The sequence below is a fragment of the Eptesicus fuscus genome, chromosome 13 (genome assembly GCF_027574615.1).
Source record: "Eptesicus fuscus isolate TK198812 chromosome 13, DD_ASM_mEF_20220401, whole genome shotgun sequence".
Classification (NCBI taxonomy): domain Eukaryota; kingdom Metazoa; phylum Chordata; class Mammalia; order Chiroptera; family Vespertilionidae; genus Eptesicus; species Eptesicus fuscus.
Window position 1 is genome coordinate 57,534,376 of NC_072485.1, and position 22,890 is coordinate 57,557,265.

The 22,890-nt window shown below is 37.1% G+C and overlaps 1 protein-coding gene across 1 annotated transcript in view; it reads left to right on the top strand.

The window, feature by feature from the left end:
* The window catches only part of ANO5 (anoctamin 5), a 60,687-nt gene that overhangs the window by 19,997 nt on the left and 17,800 nt on the right, over positions 1 to 22,890 (top strand). Inside the window, exons 5-13 of the mRNA XM_054725307.1 lie at positions 1,188 to 1,256; positions 3,522 to 3,806; positions 8,865 to 8,978; positions 12,209 to 12,324; positions 14,305 to 14,439; positions 14,797 to 14,902; positions 14,990 to 15,050; positions 18,700 to 18,851; positions 21,629 to 21,703. Coding sequence (XP_054581282.1) covers positions 1,188 to 1,256; positions 3,522 to 3,806; positions 8,865 to 8,978; positions 12,209 to 12,324; positions 14,305 to 14,439; positions 14,797 to 14,902; positions 14,990 to 15,050; positions 18,700 to 18,851; positions 21,629 to 21,703 — 1,113 coding nt within the window. The remainder of the gene's footprint in view (positions 1 to 1,187; positions 1,257 to 3,521; positions 3,807 to 8,864; positions 8,979 to 12,208; positions 12,325 to 14,304; positions 14,440 to 14,796; positions 14,903 to 14,989; positions 15,051 to 18,699; positions 18,852 to 21,628; positions 21,704 to 22,890) is intronic.

The window sequence follows — 22,890 nt, forward strand, 5'->3', positions numbered from 1 at the left end:
AGGCATGTGCCTTGACCAGGAATCTAACTGGCAACATTTCAGTGCGGGACATTGCTCAGCCAATTGAGCCACACTGTCCAAGGCCTGATACAATACATTCAATACATTTAATGTCCCTCTCCTTTTATGTTTCCTGTTTGTCTTTCTTTGGTAACATAGGAGAAGGGCAACTATGAAAAAGTAGCTGAGAAAGGAGACCTTGCACCATTATCACAGGCCTGTTCTGAGATGTAGTGAACATATAGTAAACATTAGAAGAGGAGGGAAAAGACATATTAAAATAATATTTCCTAGTCCAGTATGGTTCAGTGATTGAGTGTTGACCTAGGAACCAGAAGGTCATGGATTGATTCCTGGTCAGGGCTCATGCCCGGGTTGTGGGCTTGATGCCCATTGTGGGGCCTGCAGGAGGTAGCCAATCAGTTGTTCTCTCTCATATTTGATGTTTTTATCTCTCTCTTCTTCTTCCTTCCTCTCTCTAAACTCAATAAAAATATATTTTAAAAATAAGGATATAAAAGAATATTTTATTCCTTGTAAAGTTTCATTACATCTCAAGGTATCCATTTGAAGATGAGTGTCCTCTAACTTTCTAGCAAAGCCTTTTAAATCTCCATTATTATGAAATTTTTCACAATGAAATCATAATTAAAACCTCAAGTTTTTTCAGCAATCAGTGCATACTTTTGAAGCCCACAAGTAATGATTATTTGCATTTAATTTAATTTTACTTATTCTAAGTGACCTGTTCTGTTCTTTAAGATTAAAAGTCATGATATTTTGGTTTAAAATTATATTATCTATCTCATTTATTTGAAGGTTATTGATAGCTTTGTAATACTGCGTCTTCCCAACTAGAAGCATTATCTGTTTCTCTATTTTTTGTTGTTATTTAGTATTTTGTTGTTGTTGTTATTTGTGCATTTTTTTTTTTTCAGATAGAGATCCTGCACACTTCCTGGAGATTATCCTTAGATATATTGGAATTTTCTAGTTATATTATGGGTTAAAGTCCCGGTGAAAAGCAGCACGTAACATTGAAATGGGGATACTACATAGAGTACTTTTATATGAAACCATAAGAGTGGCAGTGGACCGTCGGAGGCATCTTCATTATGTAACAAGTCTATTTATCACAGTGTAAATAGAAGTGTTCTGCATAATTCTATTGATTCGTTTTTCCATAGGAACGAAGAAAAAAGTTTGAAGAAAACCTCAGAAAAACAGGTCTTGAGTTGGAAATTGAAGACAAAAGGGTAAAAGAGTTAATTTATACCAGAACCTTGGTGTTAAAATGTTCTTTCCTTCTACTCTGGCCTTTGACTAGATAAACCTTGTCTTGGGAGCAATACATTAGTTTTTTAGGCATCAAATGTGTACACTGGGAATGGTAATACCTGTGGTTGTTCAGGTAAGTTGGTTTTTGCTCTGTGAGATGATGAGTAGAACACTTCACAAATAGACGTAAATAAATCTGTTCAGGATATGAAGAAAGTGAAGTGGTTTTTGTTTCATATCTTTGTCATTTTGAAAGCTGCTTATAATCTGGCATCCGATCTAGTTAGCCTGGCTAATTTGTAGTACAACTGATATTTAAGCCAAGGAACGTTTCTGCTCATGAATATGACACATTGTTTTTTCTAACCCACTACCATTTACTATTTTTCTAGAATTTCCTTCAAAATTATTTTTAAAGCCATATTTAAGTTTCTATTCTGTCTATGAAACTCTAATACTCTCTAGTTCTAAATTAACACTCATTAGTTCTTATCTATCCCTGTTTTTACTGAAGTAATAAATATGTATTATACCACATACTCTATAACTATAACATAATTATTCTTCTGTTTAATGAACCCTTATTATCTAAAGTACTTCCTCTAGTTCAGGGTTTGGGATTTGGTGTGGCCCTGCCAAGCCATTAGGAGTGAGTTAATTAAATGTTTGATCAAATATAGTAGGTTAATTTGTAAGTTGATTATTTTGTACTAGAGGCCCGGTGCACAAAATTTGTACATGGAGTGGGTGGGTGTCCCTCAGCCCAGCCTGCACACTCTCCAATATGGGACCCCTCGAGGGATGTCCAACTGCCCATTTAGGCCCAGTGGGATCAGGCCTAAAAGGGCAGTTGGACATCCCTCTCACAATTCAAGACTGCTGTCTCCCAACCGCTCGCCTGCCTGCCTGCCTGATTGCTCCTAACCACTCCCCTGCCAGCCTGATTGGCACCTAACTGCTCCCCTGCTGTCCCGATCACCCCTAACTGCCCTCCCCTGCCGACCTGGTCACCCTCAACTGCCCTCTGCAGGCCTGGTCCCCCCACAACTGCCCTCCCCTTCAGGCCCAGTCACCCCTAACTTCCCTCCCTTGCCGGCCTGGTTGCCCTCAACTGCCCTCCCCTGCAGAGCTTATCCCAACTGCCCTCCCCTGCAGGCCTGGTCCCCCCCCCAACTTCCCTCCCTTGCAGGCCTGGTTGCCCCTAACTACCCTCCCCTGCAGGCCTGGTTGCCCCTAACTACCCTCCCCTGTAGGCCTGGTCACCCCTAACTACCCTTCTCTGCAGGCCTGGTCTCCCCCAACTGCCCTCCCCTGCAGCCCCAGTCACCCCTAACTGCCCTCCCCTGCTGGCCATCTTGTGGTGGCCATCTTGTGTACACATGGGGTGGCCATCTTTGACCACATGGGGGAAGCCATCTTGTGTGTTGGAGTGACAGTCAATTTGCATATTACCTCTTTATTAGATAGGATGGCCCTTGAGTGATGTTATAAATATCCAAATGGCCCTTAGCAGAAACAAGAGTGTAAGCTATACATGCTCTAAGTTTAGGCTATACATAGAAGTTAGGAAAAAAGAGTGACTGCATCTTATACTTCCTAAGTGTTCCACATATACCCTAAGCACAAGTCTGAGCAAATGGCTAGTTGCTAAATCAGTACTTAAGAGATTGCCCAGATACATATGTATCTGTGGATTTCAGGCTAGTATACATTGACACTGAAATATATATTTTAAAATATTATCTCTTTACCTCTCTCTGTCTCTCTCTCTGACACACAAACACACACATACTGTCCCCAAAAAATGTATACATATTTTACAGCTGATAATTCAATTGATTTTCTTTTCAGATTTAACCCATTGGAATTAATAATTATTCAAAATGTGTATACATTTTTTGGGACACCCTCTATGTAAAACACACACACACATATACATACACACACACACACACACACACACACACACACACACACACACACACACATATATATGTATATGTGTGTATATGTGTATATATATATATATATATACATATATACATACACACACACTCACACACACACAGTATGTAACTGTCTTGGGCATTTGCTCTTCTAAAAGTTTTGCTGATTTTCAGTAGATTGAAAAATGCTGTGATATCTTTAATTTGTGTTTTTATATAATTCTGTTTCTTTTCCTTAATTAGCTCAGTAATAAACATATTAGTAAGCTTTCTCTTATTTTGCCTCTTTTTATATAGAACTCTGAAGATGGAAAAACTTACTTTGTCAAGATCCATGCCCCTTGGGAGGTATTAGTTACTTATGCTGAAGTGTTGGGAATCAAAAGGCCTATTAAGGAGAGTGATATTCCCCGACCGGAGAAAGACCCCTTTCACTTTATTCTTGGGCCTCTGAAGCTCCCAAGGAATGTGAAGCATCCTGATCCAGAATATTTCACTGTCCAATTTAGCAGACATCGCCAGGAACTCTTCCTCATTGAGGACAAGTCAAGCTTCTTTCCATCCTCATCAAGAAACAGAATTGTAGGTAGAGAAGCCATCTGGGCATATCCCTTCCAGTAAGGGATGTGTGCCTGTGTTTTCCTTTATATGTGTGCATGGGCAATACTGTGTCAGCAGGTGCTTCTGTGAAAATTTTGATAATTTATTTAGTGATATTGGGCATGTTTGAAATTTCACTTGGTCCACTTAAGTATGTTAACCTCCCTACTTTTCATACTGTTCTTTAAAATTGAATGGTGGACATTATGGACATAGTCAAGAAAGAGACATCATGCAATGCTGGGAAAGGCATTGAATTGAAAACAGGACTTAGATTTTAAAGACCTTTGCAAAGTGGCTTTATGATCTTAGAGTTTGGTTTTGTAAATGTAGTGCATAGTTGGAGGAACACTGGTTGTTCCAAATAGAAATGGAATGCTTTATATATAGCTAGCATTTGAGAAACCACAGAACTTTTTCTTTTCATTAAGACCATTTTTAGCCGAAACCGGTTTGGCTCAGTGGATAGAGCGTCGATCTGCGGACTGAGGGGTCCCAGGTTCGATTTCGGTCAAGGGCATGTACATTGGTTGCGGGCACATCCCTGGTGGGGGGTGTGCAGGAGGCAGCTGGTCGATGTTTCTCTCTCATCGATGTTTCTAGCTCTCTATCCTTCTCCCTTCCTCTCTGTAAAAAATCAATAAAATATATATTTTTTAAAAAAGACCATTTTTAGTCTTTTCAACAATAATATTTCCTCTCCATTTGTAGTCCTAGGTTCTTTAAGTTCACCATTAAAACCTCTCTTCTAAAGAATCACATTTCTGTGCCATAGTTTCTTTGTGTTAAGATAGGAATAATATCTACCTCTCATTACCTTGAGAATTGAGTTTAGGTATGAAAGGCTTTAACAGTTTCTGGAACATAGGAAGTGCTCAGTAAGTGTTAGATATTATTATTATTGGTGTGGTTTTAGAGGGGAAAAAATGCAGGTTCTTTGTTGCTCTTACCCCTTCTCTCTATTGCATATTAATGTAGTCAACAGAGTTCTAACAATCACAAGATCCTTCCCTTGATTTTACTTACTCTGTTTCCCTGAGCAATTGGAGACTTCATTCCCTTTAGGTTCAGTACTTTTAAGTGTATTAGAAGGATTTAAAAATAATAATTCTCTAGTTCCTACCTCAATTTTTAAATAATTCACTGACAGAAATATTAAACAAAATGTAATGCCTAGAATTAATGTACATATAATGGTGTGAATCTACAAATTAAAAATTGTGTCCCCTTTTCTACCAGGATTAAATAACAACAACAAACCTAGGAGGCAGCCTATAGGTAAATAAATAAAGAGCACATGGCATGGAATCAGAAAATCTGGTTTCAGGTCATGAGTCTGCTTCTTTCTAAATATATAACCTCTCTTAAAATAGAGATAATGATAATACTGGAAATATTGGGAAAATGAAATAAAAGAATGTAGGTGAGACACTCTGTAAACTGTGAAGTACTTCAGATATCCTTGTTACATTGAAAAGTAGCTAACAAAAGACCAGTGAATCTATAGGGACAAATTAGGAACTTGATCAGGAACAGAAATGTCAGTATTCATTCATCTTTAGTTGTTGTTAGTAAAGAGTGTCAGTACCTTAGGTTAATTTAGTTTTAAAACTCAACAATTTCCCCTCATAGAGCAATGCTATTCTTGCTCTGTTGAGGAAGTTATTTGGGAGGTTAATGCAGAAAAGTCCTTTCCTTACTAACATCATTCCAAACACTAGAGTTTTGGATGTGAGGGCGATCTGGCTGCGACATCTGTCACCCCATTGATCGCCAGGGTTGATTCGGCTGATCTGGCTGGCTAGGCGGGTGTCCCCCTCCTCCCTCACCGATCCGTGTTCGTCCCTCCCGAAGCTGCGCGCTCGGTCGAAGAGGACGACCTTCCCCCCAGAGGAGAGGACCGGTCTTCGGTCAAGGGTATACGAGTAGCTGCGCTCCCCTGCTAGAACCTCCAAACAAGCTCTCAAACACTACAGTTTATGTATGTACAGATTGAACAGTATTGCAAGAGCATTTACATTGGTATAGAATTTCATACTTTTAAAAATATATTCACAACCATGTGACATATGCCCCTCACAGTCTTCATTTTGTAACATCTTATTTAAATGTAACATAATTCTATTAAACATTTCCACTTCTGACAGCCATTGAGTTTATTTCCAACTTTTTGATATTACAAATAATTCTGCCCTTTACAGCATAGTATTTACATATTTCAACATACATGTAAATTTTCCTGCAAAATGGATACCACATAAAATTTCTGGATCTAAATGCACACACATTTAAAATTTTATACATACTGCACTGTCCTGCTTTATAAAAAGATGTACTAATTTAGACTCCTAGTAACATAAATAGGAATGAACCCACAAGTCATAAATGTACATCTCACTGAGTTATCACAAAATGCACAGCCATGTAGCCACCACCCATATCAGAAGAGAAAATCTAAAACCCCAGAAGTCTAGTGCCTTCTCCCAATCACTATTACCATTCTCCTGAGCAGAGATCAACTCTAACTTCTCACAGCAGAGATCAGTTTAAATTAAAAGAAACAAGCAAAAAAAAGAATCATACAGCATTTGTCTCAGCATTTACTTGGATGGTTAACTTAGCTTTGTATGAGCTTTTTTCCACTTATTTGTGTTGTTTCGTATGGAAATTATTTGTGTATGCGTTATTATGGTTTTAATTTGCATTCCTCTGATAGGAAGGAGATTGATCTCCATGTATATGTTTATTGGTCATTTAGATAAAGCATTTCTATGAAATCCCTGCTAAAGTCTCTTGTCTGCTTTTAAATTAAGTCTTCCCTTGTTGATCTGTAACAACTGTTTATATATTTCCATTCATTATATATTTTATTGATCTTTTCCTACTTTGTGCTTCTCTCTTTTTTTTTAATGGTTTCTTTTGATGAACAGGTGTTTTCTTTGTTTTGTTTTTTAAATATATTTTTATTGATTTCAAAGAGGAAGGGAGAGGAAGAGATAGAAACATCAATGATGAGGGAATCATTGATTGGTTGCCTCCTGCTTGCCCCCTACTGAGGATCGAGCCTGCAACCCTGGGCATGTGCTCTTGACTGAAATCGAACCAGGGACCCTGCAGTCCACAGGCTGATGTTCTATCCATTGAGCCAAATCAGCTAGGGCTAACAGATGTTTTTAATTTCAATGTAGTCCACTGTCTCAAGCCTTTACTTTATGAATAATGCTCTTAAATTTTACCACCAAGATCATGCAGTTAATTTCCTACATTATCTTCTAGGAGTTATTTTGATTTTCACAATGAGAACTGCTATCCACATGGAATTAATTGTTGTTGTGTGGTGTGAGATGGAGTCCATTTCCCCCATATGTATAGTCATTTAACTTGCTCCAATTACTGAAAACACTCATTCTTTTTTTTAAAAAATATATTTTATTGATTTTTTACAGAGAGAAAGAGAGAGAGGGATAGAGAGCTAGAAACATTGATGAGAGAGAAACATCGATCAGCCGCCTCCTGCACACTCCGCACTGGGGATGTGCCCACAACCAAGGCACATGCCCTCGACCGGAATCGAACCTGGGACCCTTCAGTCCGCAGGCCGACGCTCTATCCACTGAGCCAAACCGGTCAGGGCAATACTCATTCTTTTTTAATACTATCTTACAATTCTACTTTTGTTATAACTCACATATCTATGTAGGTATGGGTCTTCTGAGGGACTTGATTCTATGCCTTTGACCTCTTTGTCTATTTTTATATCAGTGCGGACAATGTTGAATTTTATCTGCATTCTGTAGCCCTGGAAAATAGGGACACTTAAAGAAAACCCCCACTCTTCTCATTCTGGGAAACTGCTTGCATAGAGAACCACCCTCCCTCATATGACTTAAAGAATATTCATAACCCTCACCTCCTAGTCTGATTTTGACAGGACCATTTGCCACGTTGTTCATCCCAAATTCAACTGGTAATTGAAGTGTTCATCTGGGTTAGTTGTTTTCATGCAAAAATATAAAATTTCTTTTATTTTTTAATATTTTTATTGATTTCACAGAAGAAGGGAGAGGGAGAGAGAGATAGAAACATCAAGGATGAGAGAGAATCATTGGTCAGCTGCCTCCTGCATACCCCACACTAGGGATCGAGCCCACAACTTGGGCATGTGCCATGACTAGGAATCAAACCACCAGCTCCTGGTTCATAGGTTGATGCTCAACCACTGAGCCATGCCAGGTTGTTTCATTGTATTAGTTTTTGGTGTACTAGATTAACTTTAAATATTGAAGTCCCACACAATTTTTAAATTTTATATTTGGCTGGCTTTTTTCCTATTTGTCCTAAGTACAACCTATTTTAATTGAACTCACCCCTACTAAATACTCAGTTTAAGAAACTAATATAAATAATGATGATGTAAATAACAATCAGAAAGGCAGAAATTCTGAAAAGTTGCTGGAACACAAAAAGCAGGTAAGATTGAATTGACAGACATAAAGAGCAGAAGAGACCGAAGTCTACAGTATATACAGAAAACTGATATAAAGATAAGAGTGATTGCACAATAATTATAGAGATGATCATCTGAGTTAATAAATTCAGATAACAGAGGAAATAAACATCAGAGTAATTAAATGAAGAAGTATTTGAGACAGCTTGTCCAAATATCAGTTCTACTCTATATTCCCCTAATTGAATTGTTGGTGGTGACATTAGACTCCAACTTGAAGCCCTAATTGTGGGAGGAATTCTGACACAATAGACTTCCAGAGGATTGTGGGAGAGGAGAAGCAAAATAAGTTATGATTCACTCTTTACTCTCCCTAAGGGAGTAGGAGGCTCTCATATCCAGGAGCTGAAATACCTGCAAACTCCATATAGTCCCACCCTCCACCTCTTCCCCCAAACAACAAAGAGAATGTTCTTTCTGTAATCAGAGCCCCTATCTACATTCAGACAAAGTAGACATTTTTTAAATTGTGGTTGACAAAAATGTGGAAAGCATAGTCATGAAATGTATGCCACTTTATGCTTATCTTACAGGTTTATTATATTCTTACACGATGTCCTTTTGGCATAGAAGATGGGAAGAAAAAGTTTGGGATTGAAAGACTGCTGACTTCTCACACTTATTCAGCTGCCTATCCACTCCATGATGTAAGTCTTAGTTTGGTTTTGAAATACTGAGCCCATTTTCCTTCTTACATATTCAGAGGTTGCCTTATTGGGAGAGAGAATCTTCCCTTTGCTTTCTCCTTTTTAACAGATTGCTTAAATCTCTCACGTGTTGGGAAAATCCCCAAAGGTACCCTAGTTCCAAGCTGAGAGGAGGCAGAGAAAGAATTTATAATTACAAGTACTCTGAAACAAAGTTAGCGCCTCTTCACACTAAAGTTTTAATAGAAATAAATTCATTTGGGGAAAATTACTACATTTCCACATGATTTTTTTAGGACCCATATTGAAAATGCAGTTATAATAAAACATTTTAGAGCATGATATTTGGAATTTCTATCTGAATTCATCAGATCTTTTATCATAAAGTTTTAAAGCAGTAAAGGAGTTGAATTATATGACTGCCCTTAATGCATGCATATATTCATTCATCAAAGGAATAATTTGTTTTAATTATATATAAAGCATTGTGTTAGGTATCATTGGAAGACATCAATGAATCACTCATAGACTAGGAATTTCTGAGAAATAAAGCATGTACACAACTTCAAAACAAGCTAAAGACTTCAGCCCATAAGAAAGATTCAGACAAATAACTGAAATTCAGAAGAATTTTTCTTTGAGGCCATCAGATCATTGTGCAAAATTATTGAGCTTCATAAGATCAACAAGGAAGTGACATTTTTTATGATGCCCTGTTCAACCAAACCTGAAATCTTGACAGCCTAGTTTCTGGGGGCTTCTGAGGGAAAACTTTCCTTTTAGATATTACATGTCTAAATATCACCACTCATTGGAAGTAGACATTATATGGCTAAACATATATAAACTATTTTGACATCATCTCTTGGAACTTTCATTTCTTTTATTACTGTTTTACTCCTTGATACTTATAGAAGACTTTTTAATGACATGCTCTCTGTTGGAGAAACACATTCCTTAGGAATATAGAAGAACCAAGTATTTCCATTTAAACAGGTGGCATCTAAGTCATTGCTCATGTTTTTGAAGGCAGTGTTGTTGTAGTAGTTTTGAAAAACCCAAAGCCAAGCTCTCTCTGTTCTGGGACTTACACTGTTATGCCAGCTGTTCTCTGTCAGTATTCATTCAGCAGCATGCTAATTGACTCTAGTCAGTTCAGTACTGGTTAGTTGATTATCTGTGGTATGGTTCCTATAAGGGTACCGCAGAATTTTCCAAAATGAATACAGTTTTCAACAGGAGTATCAATTCAGGTGACACCATCCTCTCTGCCCTTCCAAGCCTTGCCCCTTTCCTTCTCCCATATTTTTTCCCTGAGGCAAAATAAATTCTAGCAGATTATGGATTCTAAAAAATGCCATGGGCATAAATAGAGAGATCTATAGTAGGTTAATAAACATTGGCAATGCATTTATTTTGTCAGTCTTTTTTCACATAAGGGCTCATTCAGTTCTTTGAAGATTTTGAGGATTGTTTGTTTGATTTTAGGGCATTAATCCTCTTCCTAATCCCAAGTCATAAAGCCAAACTATAAAGACCAAATATCCTCAGTCACCAGAAATGTTAATCTATACATCTAGCCTTCCAGTATGCTTATTAGTGTTACTGTACCATTGCTAGCGAGAGCTTTAATTTACTGTTAATTTTACTTTTTATTTCTTCCCTTTCCCCTGAATTCAAGTTTATATGCTGGATTTTCCTTTTATGTATTTATTTATTTATGTATTTATTTATTTATTTATTTATTTTTTAAATATATCTTTATTGATTTCAGAGAGGAAGGGAGAGGGAGAGAGAGATAGAAACATCAATGATGAGAAAGAATCATTGATTGGCTGCCTCCTGCACGCCCCCTACTGGGGATCGAGCCCACAACCCAGGCATGTGCCCTTGACTGGAATCGAACCCGGGACCCTTCAGTCTCCAGACCGATGCTCTATCCACTGAGCCAAATCAGCCAGGGCCCTTTTATGTATTTAAAGAATCATTTTTCCAGATACACAGATAGGCTGCTTCTTTTTCTATTTCAGTCCTTAAGATTCAGTAGGATTAGCTACAGAAGAAGAAAACTGTTGGGATCTGGATAATATAAAATGTTACACATTATCACATAGAGATATTCACATATGCTTAATTATAAATTGGGTATTTATTTATTGCTGTCTTGAGCAGTTCACTTGTCTAGGCGAGCAGTTACAAAGAATGTATTGAACAGCTGTGTAGGCCATGTTCTGCTGAGGGGTGTTAATAACCCTGTACAATACCTAACAGTGGAGAGAGAACTTAAGCATGAAGCAGTACTGAGGCTAAGTGCTAAAGTTTGTTGTATAGATTTTAAGTTCTTTGGGAAATGGATTATCAGTGCAGACAATCAGGTTCCCTATAGGGCATTCCTGTCATAGCAGTATGACTGGATCACCCATTTAACTGCTTTTGAGGTTTATCTTTCAATCTCTACAATAAAAACATTAGCTTATTTATAAAGTCCCAGCCAGGTATATAATTCATATGCATCCTGAGTTGTGCATATTATGCTGGATTTTAGTAAAGAAGAAAGGGTACTCCTGGTGAAAAGAACAGCTTGAGTAAAGCCAGACCCTCAAACTTTAAACTTGCATTTTTAAATAATTGGGTGTGAGAATTTAATAAATAAATCACTATTATTATAGATTACTAGAGGCCCGGTGCACAACATTCGTGCTTTCAGGGGTGGGGAGTAGGCATCCTTCAGCCTGAACTGCACCCTTTAGCAGTCTGGGAGCCCTTGGGGGATGTGCGACTGACTGCTCAGGCCGGCTCCCTGAGGGAAGGGGGGCTAAGCCCCAGTTGAACATCCTTAGAATTGCTGTGAAGGCATGAGAGGCTCCCGCCACCTCCACTGTGCTTGCCGTCAACCCGGCTTGTGGCTGAGCAGCCCTCCCCCTGTGGGAGCACATTGACCACCAGGGGGCAGCTCCTGCGTTGAGCATCTGCCCCTGGTGGTCAGTGTGCATCATAGTGACCAGTCGTTCTGCTGTTTGGTCAATTTGCATATTACCCTTTTATTATATAGGATTACAGATTTGAGTAAATAATTTCACATTCATTCATTTTCACATGAAAATCCCAGCCTAAAAACAGGGTCAAAAATACTTTTCTATTTCACTAACCTCATAAAAGCTGTGTTGGTTTACTTTTCACCCTCATTTTTTGCTTGCTCATTAAAGTACTTTCTTCTTGAATATTTGTAGGGTCAATATTGGAAGCCATCAGAACCTCCTAATCCTACCAATCAAAGGTACATACTTTTCCAGAATTGGGCTCGGTTTTCCTATTTTTACAAGGAGCAGCCTTTTGACTTGATTAGGTAAGTTTCTTACATAAGATCACACTGATGATTAAAACTTGACAATGTGATTTTTATTTACAGTGGCATCATATTCCATTCTTTTTACTACTATTACCCACTATATTTTACACCTTCCCAATTTTGTATCTTCTATCATTTAGTCATTCCTTTGTGAACACAGTGCTGTTACCAGATGCTATTAACCACCCTGCAGAGATAGTTCAGTGGCTCAGAGGTTGGGCCTTGGTATTTTGGTAGGATGGGTTCAAATCTAAGTTCTCCCTCCTAGAAGCTATCTAAACTTGTTCAAGTTATTTAACCTCTATGACGCTCATCTGTAAAATGGGAATGACTAGTACTTTCCTTTTGGCGTTATTTGATTCTTAAATGAGATATGTTTTTTAGCACAGGAGCTAGCACTTACTGCTTACTACATAATATTTTTGTTTTGTTTTCCTCTCAGTCCAGGAATTTAGAAGATAGCAGAAAGGTTGGGTATAGCTGTGTGTGTGTGTGTGTGTGTGTGTGTGTGTGTGTGTGTGTGTGTGTGAAGACAGTTGCTCTATAACCTCTTTGTTTCCCCCTCTTTCATTTTTGGGCTCAGGCAATTGACAAGGTTAGTGTCTGAGCCTGTCTGAGTTCCATGCTCTCAGATAATTTCTTAGTTTTATTAGCTAAGTAAGAAGACTATGGCTGCAGGCTTCTGCTTCAAACCATTACGATACTACATACATACAGGATGTTAGGGGCCTCCTGCTCTGATTTCAGTAAAGGAATTATCAGATTAGAACAATTCACTTGGTGATTAATGTTTCTACTGCCATGTTAGTACACCATCCTTTTTAGGAGACTGATTTTGATGCAAGCATCCACATCAATTGAAATGTTATCACAACAGTTTTCTCTAAGCAAATAAGGGGAAACTTTTAAGAATAAAAGATAGCTAGAGTATATAAACTAATGTTTCTGTAAATATATGAATTTTATTTTTTGAGACTTTTTTATTTTCACGAAATAAGATTCTTGCTATTTGAAAGGAAGGAAAATGTAATTCTTTAAAAATAAGGAAGTTAAATAAAACTAATATTGACTGTGAGAAAAATTTTTTAAATCTCCTCTTTGGGAAATTAAGGTTATGCTTTTATGTTCAGATCTGCCTTCGTTTTAAAATTACTATAGTTTCATATTATGTGCAGTAATAGATTTATAAATAGCATGCTGGTATAAAACTGGAAAGAATTTATGGATTTGGTGAGTTGATCTATGTTCTTAAGTTTCTTGAAGGATTCTTTAAGGGTTACTGAGTTTAAAAAAACAGCCACAACAAAAAGCTTGGTGTCAGACTTTAACATTTATGTCAAGTAATGCTGTCACTCCTCACCACTTTGTAAGCAAGAGCTGAACTGTATATTTTATGGAACTTTTACTGAGCAGTCACTTTTAAGCCTGTGGGGTGCTGCCTGCCTCACAATTCTATAGTACTGTATCCATCAGAGATCCAAACTTGGGGGAAATGGAGCTTTGTAAAGTAAGCCACTCTTGCTTAATAGATGATAAGAGTAACTTCTTCAATTTCAGAAAGAGAGATAAAGCACAAGTCTGTGCAGATTGTACATGTCATTTTGATTTGTTAAATTAAGTGCTAGAAGTTACATTGCGGAATGTTCTACATTTCATTTCAAACATGCAAAACTCTTTAAATTTAGAAACTTTTCAAATTCCTATATTATATCAAAATTAAAACTTAACTTTCAGTTGGCTTTCTACTTAGATATGCTATCTCTTTTAATCCTTACATCAATTCTTTGGATAAACATCATCCTGAATTTTATGGCATGGAAGCTAAAGTTCAGAGAGTTTAGTAACTTTACCAAAATTATACATCCAGAAAATTGTGGAGCCAAAATTAGAATAGAGGTTTGTCTGAATGCAAAACAAAGGCTGTCTGGTCTATGTTATTCTTCCAACCTCTGATTCTACTTTTATCCTCTTTTACAGGAATTATTATGGAGAAAAAATTGGCATGTATTTTGTCTTTCTCGGATTTTACACAGAAATGCTGGTCCTTGCAGCTATAGTTGGTTTAGCTTGTTTTATTTATGGCTTATTTTCCATGCATTCTAGCACAACCAGGTAAGTGCAGCTGAGTTGCCAAAATAGAGAAAATGTCTTGATCTTACACTAATTGAAACTGGTGTTATTATTTTTCCTGGGGCATTTGTTTCAGAATGTTTCTTTATGGCAGCAGATGAGTGATGTTTCTGAGAAAAGACCCAACCAACCCCCCTCACTTGGTGCTTTATCAAAAATCTGTTTTTAAGGACTAGTTCTAAAGATTCTGCTCTTCAAAGCATAACTTGAAGAAATTGCTGCTTCACTCCCCCTTCTGCCATATGAGAAGCTGTATGAAAAGTTGTTCTGATCAGAACAGCTTGGACTCTCACCCAAACACACATTACTTTTAAAATAACTTTGCTGTTCCCTCTGCAGCATTGAAGTCTGTGACCCTAAGATTGGAGGTCAGATTATCATGTGCCCACTCTGTGATTTATTGTGTGATTTTTGGAGACTAAATAGTACGTGTTTGTCTTCAAAGGTATGTATGTATTTTGGCAAAATGTGATTTCCCTCCTTTTGCATTGGAAACTAAGTTGTCTTTGTGATATTATTTTTGTTTTTACAGGTCTCTCATTTATTTGATAATGAGTCAACAGTGTTCTTTGCAATATTCATGGGAATTTGGGGTGAGTATATATAGTCACATAAAAAATAGCTTTCTCCATGTTATGTGGTATATGGCCCGTCTGTGTAACATACCAAAGGTGATTTTAGATACAGGTATTTGTATCTAGCATCAATACACTGACGGCTTCCAAATCAGTGGTCTTTGATCCTTGATCCTTGGTCAAAAAAGAAGAAAAAAGCCTCTATTAATCACCTGCTCCTTTCTCTGGGAGACAGCACTATTTTTTAACATGTGTTTTTATTCATTTCAGAGAGGAAGGGAAAGTGAGAGAGAGATAGAAACATCAATAATGAAAGAGAATCATTGATTGGCTGCCTCCTGCCCGCCCCACACTGGGGATTGAGCCTGCAACCCAGGCATGTGCCCTGACAGGGAATCCAACCATGACCTCCTGGTCCATAGGTTGATGCTCAACCACTGAGCCATGCTGGTCAGGCAGAGACAACATAATTTTTTAAGCTTCATATGTATTCAGCTCACACTGTTTCCCAGAACTATGGTAAAAAGCAGGGTCAATAAGTAGTTAATTCAGGAGAAAATAAACAAGTATTTGGTGGCTCGAGGATATTGAATCGTGGAAAAAAACTGGAGTAAGAATTTTAAAAAGGTATAGAGGGCTAATACGTTGGTGTTTGAATCTAAGTTCCCTGTGGCTAATTGTAGTGCCAGCTTTCAGATCTATTTGATAAAAACTTTCAAATAGATCTGGAAGTAGTTCTAAAGTAGAACAGCCCTTAATTCCAGGATATTACATGGGAAGTAGAAGTGTTAAGAAGTTGTTCATATTATCAGATAGGAAAGTATTTTCTGTAAGAGGAGTCCTGCAGACTTCTAAAACATGCCCCAAAATTCAGAGGACTCTGGGAAAAATATATACTTTTTTTCCTGAATAATAAAAAAATATTTAGCAAACACAAATGTGTGCACTTAAAAAATGGGCAAAGGACAAGGGTAGCTTGATCCAAGCAAAAAGACAACAAAATTTGTTGGTGTGTATGAGAAGTAGAGGGATTGAAGGGTTTCTGTCACTACTGCCTGACTGCTGTGGTCTAGAGAAAACACCCAGGTTCACCGAGCAGAGAGGATAGAGAAATCTTGCAGTTCTCCAGCAACCCCAAGTTTGGTAAATTGTGAGATGTATTCCATTATATGGCTGCCAAATCCTGCCTCTGTTGTTAATTGGAGTCAGAAGTGAAAGATAGGTGCACAAATTTAAAAATATTTAGTAATTTTCAGTTGTTTCCATTAAGAGAGATTGTGCACCCACACCAGCTCTGTATTTCATCACAAACAGAAGAGCAACCATGTGTGGAGCTCCCAGCAACACTATATTCTGAGGAGGTGCTATCTTCAGTTAGTTCTTTCAGAAAAGCTTATTGTAGCCAAGTTGATTTCGCTTTGATTTTTGAGGATCTTGTCCAAATTTCATGAAAACAGAACTTTCAGGATGTTTGTTTTAGTTCAAATACTAATTAACAGTTAAGCTGAATCAAAGGATGAGTTGGCAGAGTAGATGTGAGAAAACAACCCTTGTCCTACGACTTGAGACCTGAAAATAGTGCATATGTAAGCTCTGTACTGAAGAGTAGGAGTGCTTTTTTTTTTTCAATTGGCATGTTTATAATGAAAATAAATACCCATCTTAGGAAATTCAAGTAGTATATTGAAACAGAAAGACAATTATGTTAACATCATCAGAAATAGAATTATTATTTTGGCCTTGATTTTTTAGAATCTTTTATCCTATCTGTGTGGGCATGTGTGTTCATATAATTTTACATAAATGGTATAACATTATACATAATTTTAAGCCTACTTTTTTGTAGAACAAACGAATTATGGGACTCCTTTTGTAGAATGAATATGTGCATGTGTTGTGTGTGTGCATTTATGACTGAATAGAGTTGCCTTTTATGAACTTATTACACTTTAACTAGTAGTTTATTGTTGGATATTTAGGTCTTTTTCACTTTTCCCTCCACTTTTATTGAGATATAATTGACATATACTTTATTAGTTTAAAGTTTACAACATAATGAGTTGATATATATGAAATTATTAATACAGTAAGTTTAGTTAACATCACCTCATATAGTTACAAATATTTTTGTGATGAGAACATATAAGATTGACTCTTAGTAACTTTCAAATATATAACACATTATTTTTAACTATAGTAGCCATGGTATATAGTTTTAACTATATATCTGCCCACATTGCCAATCTTATAAGTGGACATTTATATCTCTTGACCATTTTTACCCATTTCCCTCACCATTACCAACCACCAAACTGTTCTGTTTCTATGAGTTTGCCCTTTTTTTTTAATTCCACATGTGAGACCATAAGTATTTCTCTTTCTCTGTATGACTTATCTTACTTAGCATAATATCCTCAAGGCCTATTCATGTTGTTGCAGAATGGCAGGATTTTCTTTTTTAATGACCAAATATTATTCCATTCTTTATATAAACCACTTTTTCTTTATCCATTCATCCATGCATGGACACTATTGCAAATAATGCTGCAATGAACATGAAATACATATGTTAGAGGGGAGAGAATATGTTATAAAATGGCTTTTACATTTTTCTTAAATTTCACTAAGATATAATGCTTGAATGATTTCACTAAAAGACTAATTTTAGTAAAAGACTGATTTTACAAACAAAATCGAGGTGTTAATAAAAAGTTAAGTTTATTCCTTCAAATTATCTTAATGAAGAGAGACAGTAATTAACCTGAATTTTTTTTCTTGCATGGACTGTTGTCTAAGGAATTAACTTGAAATTTTATATATGAGTCATTTTAATGTTACTACATAATTATACTAATATTAAGAATTTTATAAATTTATCATCAAATAATAGTGACAGAATTGCTATCATACAACCAAATTGATATTTAAGAATAGAGACCCTGGTCAGGTGGCTCAGTTAGTTGGATCATCATCCTGTACATCAAAAGGTTGTGGATTCGATTCCCAGTCAGGGCACTTACCTAGCTTTCGGTTCGATCCACAGACAGAGTTCCGGTGGCAACCGATTAATATTTCTCTCTCACATCTATGTCTGTCTTTCTGTCTGTCTGTCTGTCTCTCCCTTTTTCTCCTTTCCTTCCTCTTTGTAAAATTAAAACATATCAAAAAATTAAAACATATAAATAAAAACATATCAAAAAATAGAGAAAAATTATGTACTTGACTTAGGGTGAACACACATATATGTACAGATGATGTATCATGTAATTATACACCTGAAATCTATGTAGTTTTATTATTATTAACAAATGTTATATCAATAAATTCAGTTAAAAATACAATAAATCAAAATAGAGGAAAACTCAGTTATTTTCTTATTCACTGTATTTCTCCATCTCTTTTTAAAAATATATTTTATTGATTTTTATAGAAGAAGGGAGAGGGAGAGAGAGAGACAGAAACATCAATGATGAGAGAGAATCATTGATCGGCTGCCTCCTGCACATCCCCTACTGGGGATCGAGCCTGTAACCCAGGCATGTACCCTTGACTGGAATCGAACCTGGGACCCTTCAGTCAACAAGCCTAGGCTCTATCCCCTGAGCCAAACCAGCGAGGGCTCTCCATCTCTTAATTATAATTGTTTTTATACTTTGTTTTCCTATAGTCACATTGTTTTTGGAGTTTTGGAAACAGCGTCAAGCCAGACTAGAGTATGAGTGGGACCTGGTGGACTTTGAGGAGGAGCAGCAGCAGCTTCAGCTGAGGCCTGAATTTGAAGCCATGTGTAAACAGAGGAAAATGAATCCCGTGACTCAGGTAGATTAGGAAACTGAAATGGGCATCCTATCTCCATGGGCACATCGCTGTAGGTTGTCTCTCAAATAATGATGTCTATTTTAACTTGCCTTTAAGTATTCTCCAACATATAAATCTTATAAACTCATTTACTTACTCCTACATTTCAAACACATACAAAAGTAGACAGACAAGTAAAATGAACTCCAGGATGGACCCATCACACAGCTTTAATTAATATTAATTCATGGACAATCTTATTTTATTTATACACCTACTCCTTGTGGCCATTGGATTATTTTGAAGTAAATCCAAGGCATCATATCATGAAAGACATTATTTTAATACCAAGTGCAATTTAAGAAAATGGAAAACAGTGTGTATGCTCTGGGCTTTAAATATGTGTATAAATATGTATACATGGAACTAAAGTTAATATGCAAAAATTAAATTAATATTGTATTAAGATAGTGGGCTTATGAGTGATTGTTTTATTTAATTAGTCTCTCTTAATTGATTATAATGGGAAGATCATTACACTGCTATTTGGGGTGAAGGTCTGTATTTTGGGATCCTTAACTGGCAAACTAGCTATGTGTTGACTGAGTAATTTGACTTGTTGGTACCTTTTTTCATGTGAAAATAGAAGGTACTTTGCCATCAAACACCAGACTCTTGGCTGCATAGTCTTAGATTTCCATAATCTGTAACCACTTTGTTACCAGATGCCATTAAAGGTAGAAAATAATATGTTTAACACAGTCTCTTTAGTAGCATTCTCTACTCTCTTCAGGACACTATTCTTGCAGCATAATACTCAAAATTCTTTACATAATTTAGGCATTCATTTAACATTTATTAAATTGCATTGAAACATTACAAAATTCAATAAATGAATAAAGGGGGAAGAACATCAGAGAAAAAGACATTAACAACTTGAGTGAAATTAACAGTTTGAAATTATAAAATTATATCGTAAGTGATATTGTCAGACTAAGGATATGATGTATATCTGTAGGGGAGCACAGGAGACTTGGTTGGAAAGTCTGTAAGGAGGACATTCTGAGGAAAGGGAAGTGTGTGGAAGGCCGCCTGCCCTGTTTATCTGAATCCTGACTTAGGGCAGTGCCCAAGGTGGTGCCCCTCATTATTCCCTGACCTTTCCAAACAAGTCTGTGCAGGAGCACAGGTGTTTACTGGAATTCTTATGCTTCATCCCTGGATGCCCTTGCTCAGGGCATGTGTCCTCTCAAGAGTACTCACCCTACTGATTGTATCTTAAAGGTAAACTTTATCTCAAACTGCTGTTATAATAAAAGGCTAACAAGGCAGGCAATCAAGGCTGCCTGGTCCCTTTGTCCAAGCCATCCCTTAGCCCTCTCTTTCACAGTGAAACTGTGTCAGAGTAATCTGTTCATCCGTCATTCACGGGCTGCTGGTCCTCCCCAGCATATATCTATTCATAGTCCATGGGATAATAAGAAAATAAAGGCAGGCTTATAGGCTTTGCCAAAAATTTTTGACATGAAAACCACAGGTACTGAATGATTACCTTTCAAACCAATTGAATAAAACAGTATGTATTGGTTTACTGTGAATTATCCACTTAGCTGTAATGGTTTCCATGAAATGGTTTATTACTTAGCTGTAATTATCCACTTAGCTATAATCAGAATTTTTTTTATTTGCTGTGCTTTATTAGTGGTTAAGTACAACCAGAACTCGCACATTTGAGTCCATATTGGGAACACTCATTCATATGTTGACATTCACATACATGCACACATCCTGAGGTTCAGTAGAGCTCTCAGACCACCTACTCTACTGTTGATTTCTGTTTCTACTCAGTCTGCCCTGAAAAATATACCAAAAAATGCAAAATCTTCTATTTTAGATAAAATTATATGATTTAGGATTCTGCTTTTTTTACTATATGGCAGTATTATTTGGGATAAAATCTAACTCTTTATGCAGCTAAGAATGTTAGCTGATATAATTAATATCTTCCATTAATGACTTAACAAGCATAAAAATGGAAAAGTCTGGGCCCCTGAATTTTGTGAAATCCTATAAATATAAAGAAGGCATCCTATTTAATATCATGCAGAGCAATTACAGAGCAATGCAATTCAACTTAGTTCATTTGAGTTAGAATCCTATATAATAAAACCTATATATAATATGCAAATTGACCAAATGGCAGAATGACCTGTCGCTATGATGCAATCACCAGGGGGAAGATGCTCAATGCAGGAGTTGCCCCCTGGTAGTAAGTGTGCTCCCACAGTGGGGGCGCCGCTCTTTAGCACAGTGCAAGAGGGATGCCCCTCGCCTCCAGGGGATCAGGCCTAAGCCTGCAAGCAGACATCCCACTGAGGGGTCCCGGACTGCAAGAGGGTGCAGGCCAGGCTGAGGGACACCCCCCCACACAACCAGTGTATGAATGTTGTGCACCAGGCCTCTAATGGAATTAAGCCATCATTAAAGTGTCTACTTAAGCAATTGCCCTCAGATTTTGACTTTATTTCCTATCTACTTGAATACTACTCTAATTCAACATCCAGGAAATAGTGTGTACCATTATGTCTCATATCACATGTAAAATGTCTCAGCTAAGAGCCCTGAAGTATTCTACCTAAAGGGAAGGGACCAGTACTAAAATGTAGCTTCCAGTGAGCTGGAATGCACCCTTTTGGGAAGTTTCTTATTTAACTGAGCTTTGTGATTTTGACTACTACTTGGAATCCCAAAACTGTGGGTAGATTCTGAATTTTGCTGTGATTTCTTCAAAATTATAGGAGATGGAGCCTCACATGCCTCTGAAGAATCGGGTTCCATGGTACTTCTTATCAGGAGCCACAGTGACATTATGGGTAAGCATTTTTAAAAAAAGCTCTTATCAGTTTGACATGCAGTCACTGCCGGTGTGTGTTTCTCATCATCTAGAAGGGGTTCAGGAATCTGGAGAAGGTGCTATGTGTAAATTAATCAAGAGTCCAGAGATGAAACATAAATTTGGAAGGCATTTGGAAGGCCAGAGGAGCTTAGCTAAAGAAACCAAGTTCTCCTGCCTCTCTGGACCCCTTGCTTTTTATTAACACAAAATGTCCTAAGGCAAGGTAGATATACATATCAAAGGGTAAGGTTTAATATACAGAATCCATTGTCAGGTTGGAGGAACTGCCTAAGACTGCTCAGGTGTTTGGCCAGTAGGAGGCAATAACATGTAGATTGAAATGCCCTCAGCTGTCTGGCAGCAAACAATCATTTATGCATCCATTTCAGGTTTGGTGAAATGCCCTCAGCCACTTCCAACAGGCAACAACATTTGTGATTCAGCCCTTGCTGAGTCCACAAGTTCCATCCACCTTTTGATGAAACTCTTGCATTTATGACATGCTGGAATTAGCTTCTGGCAAGTCACATTAGGATTATCTCAACAGTTTAATCTGAAATAGTTCTCAAGTCCCTTCCTTCCTTTTCCCTCCCCAGTCTTTATCTTGAATAGAGCTCTTATATAAAATAAACTGTAATTTACATGGATGCACCATAGTTGAACCTTGGAAAAATAGTTGGGGTGAGAGAGAGGTGCTTTATCTTAGAGCCTGTCCCTCCTTCTTTCCCAATTTGGTTGCAGATTATTTGGCTAGTTTTTTTTGTGTGTTTTTTTAATCGTTAGTTTATATTTATCTCCACTTAAAATATTTGCACAACGAGAAGAAAACACAAAAGAAAAATGTTATTTCATCTACTTGAAGAATTTAATCATCATATCCCATTTTGAGGGAATCAGGTTTTCTCCATGCCTTTTAGCTACTGGATTCCTCGATCACCATAATCTATTCCCTGCTCTCCCTTTTCCAAATGTGTTCCCTCTTACAGTTAGACTTTAATTTTAGAAGTATGTTACCCTCTGAGAGTTTAGCATGTTGAAGTATAAAAAAATTAGCAATTGTAGACTACAGCTTAACTTCACCAGTCCATAATTTCTTACCTTTAACATTTCTTATTGAAAGTATTGACTTTTCTATTTTAAATTTGCATTTTCTTAGATAATATA